The sequence below is a fragment of the Mesoplodon bidens genome, assembly GCF_964165515.1.
Source record: "Mesoplodon bidens genome assembly, chromosome: 18".
NCBI lineage: Eukaryota > Metazoa > Chordata > Mammalia > Artiodactyla > Ziphiidae > Mesoplodon > Mesoplodon bidens.
Window position 1 is genome coordinate 54,446,248 of NC_138175.1, and position 7,848 is coordinate 54,454,095.

General features: G+C 58.5%; 1 protein-coding gene across 2 annotated transcripts; it reads left to right on the forward strand.

Moving 5' to 3' along the window:
• Positions 1-1,365: 1,365 nt before the first annotated feature.
• NR1H2 (nuclear receptor subfamily 1 group H member 2) lies at positions 1,366-7,503 on the forward strand. 2 transcript variants are annotated; one of them, XM_081215961.1, is made up of 9 exons: positions 1,366-1,494; positions 1,983-2,044; positions 2,128-2,247; positions 2,568-2,858; positions 2,941-3,200; positions 3,413-3,592; positions 4,240-4,339; positions 6,411-6,619; positions 6,937-7,503. In XM_081215961.1, the coding sequence occupies exons 2-9, from the start codon at positions 2,002-2,004 to the stop codon at positions 7,081-7,083; spliced, it is 1,350 nt and encodes a 449-aa protein (XP_081072087.1). In that variant the 5' UTR covers positions 1,366-1,494; positions 1,983-2,001; the 3' UTR covers positions 7,084-7,503. The 2 variants fall into 2 exon arrangements, with proteins under 2 accessions (XP_081072087.1, XP_081072088.1); XM_081215962.1 differs by lacking the exon at positions 2,568-2,858.
• Positions 7,504-7,848: the final 345 nt, after the last annotated feature.

Sequence of the window (7,848 nt, forward strand, 5' to 3'; positions counted from 1 at the left end):
TGTTTTTGCCCTGCTGTGGGGCTTGCGGGATCTTAGTTCCCCTACCAGGGATTGAACGTGGGCCACGGCAGTGAAAGCGCCCAGTCCTAACCACTGGACCTCCAGGGAATTCCCGAGTTTTCTTTAAAAACTATTATTTTTATCTTTTTCGTAGAGGAAGGTTACTTTTTTTTTTTTTTTTTTTTTTTTTTTTTTTTTGCGGTATGTGGGCCTCTCATTGTCGCGGCCTCTCCCGTTGCGAAGCACAGGCTCCGGACGCGCAGGCTCACCAGCCATGGCTCACGGGCCCAGCCGCTCCGCGGCATGTGGGATCCTCCCAGACCGGGGCACGAACCCGTGTCCCCTGCATCGGCAGGCGGACTCTCAACCACTGCGCCACCAGGGAAGCCCGGAAGGTTACTTTTTAAAAGAATTATTCCAAAAAAAAAAAAAAAAAAGAATTATTCCTATCACCAAATTATTATTATTATTATTATTTTTGGCGTACGCGGCCCTCTCACTGTTGTGGCCTCTCCCGTTGCGGAGCACAGGCTCCGGACGCGCAGGCCCAGCGGCCATGGCTCATGGGCCCAGCGGCTCCGCGGCATGTGGGATCTTCCCGGACCGGGGCACGAACCCGTGTCCCCTGAATTGGCAGGCGGACTCTCAACCACTGCGCCACCAGGGAAGCCCACCAAATTATTTTTAAAATATATTTTTTCCAGGTTTTTTCTAGGTCTAGGTTTGTAATTTAACTTATTTAAAACCAATAAGCAGTGCACTTCCAAAATCGGAAAACTTACAACAACCCAGGAGGGACAAACGTGCTTTTAATCAGCCGTGTGCGAAAAGGATCTGTAGTCGTGGAGATGATGCAGAGTAAATCTTTGGCCCGCAAGCCCAGAGAAGCACAGGGCAGAGTTTAAAGCCACGCAGGGCGGGGCGGGAAGGTTTGGGTCTTGCCATGCCGCCCTCTTGCCCAACGCTTGATTGAATGGGTCCGGAACTCTTCTGCCAGCCCACCGTGGAACTATCCGGAAAGGTAAGCTTCCGGTTGGCATACGACTTCCGTGCGGGGCAGCTGATTAGGCTAGCCTTAGAGCGACCGGAATTCCGTCACCCTGACTCCCCGCCCACTCCCGGAAGTGACGCACGGTGGGGTTGCCGGAAGAAGTGGCGAAGTTAGTTTTGAGGGGACCCGGGTCGCGGCGGCGTGCCAGTGTACACAGAGGAGGAGGAAGAGAAGCAGACCAAGGGTACGCAAGCAGGTGCACTCGAGTGTGGGGAGACGCGGGAGGACCCCTGGGCCTGGGGCTTCCCGATGTTCCCCGCGCTCCTTGGCTCAGCCCCCTTCTCTCCTTCCACCGTCTCCCCTCCGTAGCTCGCGCAGCCCCCGGCTGTTTCCAGGGCAACGGGAGTAGGGGACCCCACGAGAGGCCGCCCACGAGACCCTCGCGCGCAGCCATGAGCCCCGCCCCCCACTGGTGTTCGGAGAGGGGCGGGACCTGGAGAGAGGTGTGGGGGCGGAGTATGATGGGAGGAGGTGGGGCGGGACCTGGAAGGGATGGGGAAGGACCTAGAAGGAAACGATATGTGGGCGGAGCATAATAGGAGGAGATGGGGTCAGAATGAGGTAGGGGTGCTTCCTCGGCAGAAGTGGGGTGAGGAAGTGAGGGCCGAGCACTTGAAGCAGAAGGGACAGTATCTGGAAAAAGCCGGTGGGCGGGATCTGGAGTGGAGGCAGCCTAAAGGAGGGGCAGAGTCTAGAGGAGGGAGGGGCTTGAGACTCACCTGAAGGCTGTCCTGGAGCAGAAGGGGGCAGGCCCTATTGGAACTGGATGGGAGGGTATGTAGACTGGCAGGGACTGGGGGTGGGGTGTGTATGCAGTCGGGGAAGAGTCTGAGAGATGGAGGAAAGAGAGGTAGCCCCATGAAAACCTGTGGCTGGCCTAACCTGACCCTCCCTGGCCCCACAAGGCTCTCAGTCCCCCTGTATTCTGCAGGCTGCTCCGTGACCCCACCATGTCCACCCCCGCCACGAGTTCCCTGGACACCCCCTTGCCTGGTGAGTGACCCCTTTCCCAACCCAGCCATCCCCCCGCCAGCAGATTATTGTCAGGAGAAACTCACTGTGCCTCCCTCTCCCAGGAAATGGCCCTAGCACCCCCTCTTCTTCACCTGATGGAAAGGAGGATGGCCCTGAGCCGTGCCCAGGGGCGGATCCTGATGTCCCAGGCACTGATGGGGCCAACTCAGCTTCCGTCGTGGGTGAGACGGGGTCCAGGGACATGGGCTGGGAGTTGGTATGGAGGCTTAGGGAGGGATCTAGAAAGGGAGAAAGATCAGAAATGGGGATGGGCAACCCCAGTTTCTTGTTGATTTTTTTCTTCTGTTAGTCCTTGACATCTCTTATTTTGACCCATTCTTTGGGATTCACTGACATACACATCTTTCCCTGTGAATTGCCATCTCCCTGGATCACTCTCCACACTCTGACTCTTTGCCTCCGATCTCTCATGGACCTGTCGCTCTGGCTGCCGTTTATCTCTGTGGCTCTGTCTCGCGTGGCTTCTGTCCACCAACGCCAGTCATCCTAGACACAGCAGAGGAGCCGGAGCGCAAGCGAAAGAAGGGCCCGGCTCCAAAGATGCTGGGCGATGAGCTGTGCCAGGTGTGCGGGGACACAGCCTCTGGCTTCCACTACAACGTGCTCAGCTGCGAAGGCTGCAAGGGCTTCTTCAGGCGAAGTGTGATCCGAGGCGGGGCCGGGCGCTACGCCTGCCGGGGTGGTGGAACCTGCCAGATGGATGCCTTCATGCGGCGCAAGTGCCAGCAATGCCGGCTGCGAAAATGCAAGGAGGCTGGGATGCGGGAGCAGTGTGAGTGCCAGGGAGGGAGCAGTGCCAGCCTGGCCCCTGCCCAGGCCTGGGACCTCTACTGAGGCCTGTGTCTCCCCAACAGGCGTCCTCTCCAAAGAACAGATCCGGAAGAAGAAGATTCGGAAGCAGCAGCAGCAGTCGTCACCCACAGGGCTGGGAGTCAGCAGCAGCTCAGCCTCTGGGCCTGGGGCCTCCCCTGGAGGGTCTGACGGGGGTGGCCAGGGCTCCGGGGAAGGCGAGGGTGTCCAGTTAACAGCCGCTCAGGAACTAATGATCCAGCAATTGGTGGCGGCCCAGCTGCAGTGCAATAAACGCTCCTTCTCTGACCAGCCTAAAGTCACGGTACGGCCCCTTCCACAGCCTTGAGGGGCGATGGCCCCAGGAGGGTCAAGCTCAGAGGGCCACAGTCTAGGGCACGGGGAGAGAATGAGGCTCCAGAGGGCAGGGGTTTTGAGACGGGGGCCTCCTAGGGTGTAGACTTTGCCTCAAGGGGCCCCCATAGCCTTGGGCTTATGGAAGAAGTCTTGAGAGTAACCTGGCCCCCACGTCCCCAGCCCTGGCCCTTGGGCGCAGACCCGCAGTCCCGTGATGCTCGCCAGCAGCGTTTTGCCCACTTCACGGAGCTGGCCATCATTTCAGTCCAGGAGATCGTGGACTTTGCCAAGCAGGTGCCTGGCTTCCTGCAGCTGGGTCGTGAGGACCAGATCGCCCTCCTGAAGGCATCTACCATTGAGGTAATGGCCGGCCCGCCCAGCCTCAGGGAGGCCCTTCCATCCTGCCCTCAAGGAACCCCAGAGATAAGCCCCAGGACAGATGCTGGGAGCATAGTGGCAAGCCAGACTCTGGTCCTTGCCTTGGTGGGGATGGTATTCTACAGGAGATCAGAATACTAAACAAGTCATCAGAGCCTCCCACGAGGCAAGGAGAGAAAGGAAACAGGCCTGAGGCTGAGAATAATTGAGGATTGGGCTGGAGGGACACACTTTAGGGAATGTGCTGAAAAGGCTTATTTAGGGAGTTGACATTTGAACCAAGCAATGGTAATGAATGAACATTGAGTGCCTAGTGTATGCCGTGCCCTATTCCAAGTGCTGGGTGCGTGGTAGTAAACAAAGAGCTCTGCCCCGTGCCTCCTAACCACCTGGGGAGAGGGTCCTGAGTGGAGGAGGCTGGGGTGCCCAACCTGGAGGAGGGGGAGAGCTCGGAGTGTCCAACACGCTGACCGCAGTCCATGTGGCCGTGAGAACGGCGGGGCGGGGGTGGGGGAAGGTGAGGGATGATCCCGGCAAGATCAGGGCCCCCATTCAGGCCAGGAGAGGAAGGACAGTGGCTAAAGGGTCACTGTCAAACCCCTGCCCACCCCTCTCCCCACCGCTCTCAGATCATGCTGCTGGAGACGGCCAGACGCTACAACCACGAGACCGAGTGCATCACGTTCCTGAAAGACTTCACCTACAGCAAGGATGACTTCCACCGCGCAGGTAAGGCCAAGTGCAGGCTGGGCGGTGGGGGCACAAGTGGCGCCTCTGCTGGGTCCGTGCTGGCTGCGAGATGCGGGGCCCTCTCATCCCTGTCTGAGCCTCTGTTTCTTTATCTCCCAAGTGGGGTGAGGGTTGAGCCCACCTCGCAGTGAGACAGGAGCACGTTTACTGAGCACCGACTCTGCACAGTGGGACATAGTGCAGGATGAAACAGGGGTCTCTGCTGTCACATAGGGCATCTTGGTAAGAATTAAGAAAAGACACTCTGTCCTCCTCGAGCCTGGTCTCACATGAGGGAGGCTGGATCTCAATCCATCAGGAAATGCGCAACCTCCCCAGCCGTACAGGGCAGCCCTGGTCCCTGTCCTCCAAGAGCACTTCCTTGGGGATGTAACCTAGGCGATGGCCTTCTGGAGGAAGCGTAGTTGAACTGAGGCTAGAGGAGTGAGAAAGATCACCTAGGAAAAGGGAGGTGAGGAGTAGCATTAGCCACCAGGGAATGCACGTGCAAAGGCCTTGCTCCCTTGGCCTCTGGGCTTTCTCAGTGTGTCTTGTTCTCTCCCGTTATCTCTCCCTGGGGCACCTCTCTGTACTTCTGGACATCTGCTCCTAACCTCATCTTTAACACCTGGCCCTTCCAACACCCAGGACAGTCCCAGTAACCCTTTGAGTATAAGCTTGGCAGGGGAGCACTGGGTTGTGGGGGAGTGTTTCTGGCAAGGAGGTCAGCATGTGCAAAGGTCCTGAGGTGGGGAAGAGCCGGGCTGTTTTAAGGAACCAGAAGGAGGCTTGGAGCTCAGGGAGATGGGGCTGGAGAGGAGGTTGGTTCACATCACATCCCCCGCATCCTCTGCCATTACCGTAGTCTGCGCCTCAGTTGGTTCTCCTTGGAATATTGCAGGGGCCCCTCACTGGGCTTCTACCTCCACCCCAACCCAGTGTGTTTGTTCACACAGTCGTCAGAAGAATTCAGTTAACAACCAAGTTGGCTCATGTCCCTCCTGTGCTCAGAATTGTTCATGGCTCCCATCTCACTGGGAGAAAAGCCAAGGTCATCACCTGGCCCCCAGGCCCTGCAGGGTGTGGCCCCCTCCCTCTCAGTCCTCATCTCCTGCCCTCTCCTCTCACTCACTCTCCTCCAGCCACACTGTCCTCCCTCTCACTGGAACCACTAACTGTGCTCCCGCCTCAGGGCTTCTGTATCTGCTGGTCCCTCTGTCCAGAACTAGGGGGACCAACTCATCCCAGTTGGCTTGGGACCTTCCCAACTTTAATACTACAAGTCTCAGGGCCCAGGAAGTCTAGTTCCAGGCAAAACAGATGGGTGGTGCCCTACCTGGAACACTCACACATCCTGGTAACTTGCTCCCTCCCCTCCTTGGGGTCAGACAGCCTGCATTGAGGGAGGCCTTCGTTCAATGTCACCCTATGGTGACCATCTTGTCTAAGATGTTGACACGATTCTCGTGGGCCCCGATTACCCTTCCCTGTGTTACCTTGATCCATAGAACTCAGAATCATCTCACAGGGTGGATAGTTTCCTTACATATTCGTCTACTATCTGTCCCCTCGAGCCCCAACGGTAAGTTCCACCGGGAGCAGGGGGCTTTGTCTTATAAACATCTCTACCCTGGGGCCTGGCATGCAGTAGGTGCTCAATCAAGTTTGATGAATGAATGAGTCTCGCCTGGCAATGACTTTGGGCTTCACTCGGAGAGCAGGGGAAGCCACCGCAGGGGGTGACATAATGTGACCTAGGCTTAAACTTCTTTCGTTTTCCCAAGGAGAGGAACCGGGAAGGCAGGAAGGAAGTGAAGCGGGTGATGGGGTGGTAGAAAATTCTGAGTTAAGTGTTCACGCTCATTACTCGTTCCTTCATTCGGGTGAGAGGTATGGCACACCTACTACGTGCCAGGCACCCTGACAGGCAGTGGGATTACAGGGTGACCAGCACTCTCTACCTACTGCTGTTTCGCTCACCCTGCTGAAGGTGGGCAGCGCCAGGGGCCAGGCCCAGGGGCTGGTTTCAGGGTCGGGGGGGTTCATCGGGCCGGGCCTCCCACCTCTGCAGGCCTGCAGGTGGAATTCATCAACCCCATCTTCGAGTTCTCGCGGGCCATGAGGCGCCTGGGCCTGGACGATGCTGAGTACGCCCTCCTCATCGCCATCAACATCTTCTCGGCCGACAGGCCCAACGTGCAGGAGCCGAGCCGAGTCGAGGCGCTGCAGCAGCCCTACGTGGACGCGCTGCTGTCCTACACCCGCATCAAGAGGCCACAGGTGCCAGAGCCCAGCCCCTTCGGCCTGGGGAGGGACAGGAAGTCCAGACCCGTGTGGGGTCAGCCTGGGGCCAGGGGCCGGCTGCCTAGTCCCAGCCCAGCTCTGTCGCCGCCCCCGGCACCCCTGATGGCACTCTGAGCTCTGGTCAGTGTCCTCTCAGCAAGAGTGTGTCCTCGAGCCCCTGTCCCCTCCACAAGGAGCCGGGCCTAGTCCACGCATGGGGCGCCACACTGTCTGTCCTGGCTCGACCCACGGAGGGGCCCTCCTGGTGGTCTGAGGGGCTGACCCGCGCCCACTCCCTCCCGTCCCCCCCGCAGGACCAGCTGCGTTTCCCCCGCATGCTGATGAAGCTCGTGAGCCTGCGCACGCTCAGCTCCGTGCACTCGGAGCAGGTCTTCGCCCTGCGGCTCCAGGACAAGAAGCTGCCGCCTTTGCTATCCGAGATCTGGGACGTCCACGAATGAGGGGCCCGGCCACCCTGCCCCACCACCCTGCACCCTCCAGTGAATGAACACTGGGGTGTGGACGGGCCAGGCTGGGCCTGGGGTCCCGCCCTGTGGCTTGGAGCTCAGGCCCTGGCCCCGCCAGCCCTCAACCCTCAGGATGAGCCCCAGTCGGGGTCCTGGAGCCTCTCTCCCCGCCCACTGAGTCTTCCTGGGAGGGGTAGATGGGTCACAGATCACGACCTCTCCCAGCACTCCCAGCTGCCCTCCCTGCCCAGCTTACACCTCAAGCCTACCACGCAGCGCACCTTGGGATGCAGGGGAGGGCCTGTGGCTCCCCCAGAGCCCGAGAGACACAGGCCCCCCTCCCTCTGCTCCTTTTATTTAATAAAAACTAAAAAAAAAAAAAAAAACAGGAAAATAAAATATGAATAGAAACCTGCCCTGAGCCAGAGTGAGTCTGAGGTGGGGAGGGGCTGCCAGGGTCTTCATGGACACCAACCCCCGTGGACCTGGTGCTGAGATGGGAAGGGTTCAGGGTGATGTGACTAGGCGCTATGGGTGCCCAGGAGAGGCCCCTGACAACCTCACAGTCACCTCCCGGTGGTTGGAGCCCGCTCCTGAAGGACAAGGAGGGTTTAAGTGGATGAGAAGGGGCTTTCATTCAATCAAGTATTGGCTGAAGTCTCCTGTGGGCCAGGCACTGTGCTGGCCATCCTGGGGTCACAGATGTCATTCATTCAGCAAAAATGTGTGAAGCATTTTGGGACTTCCCTGGTGGCGCAG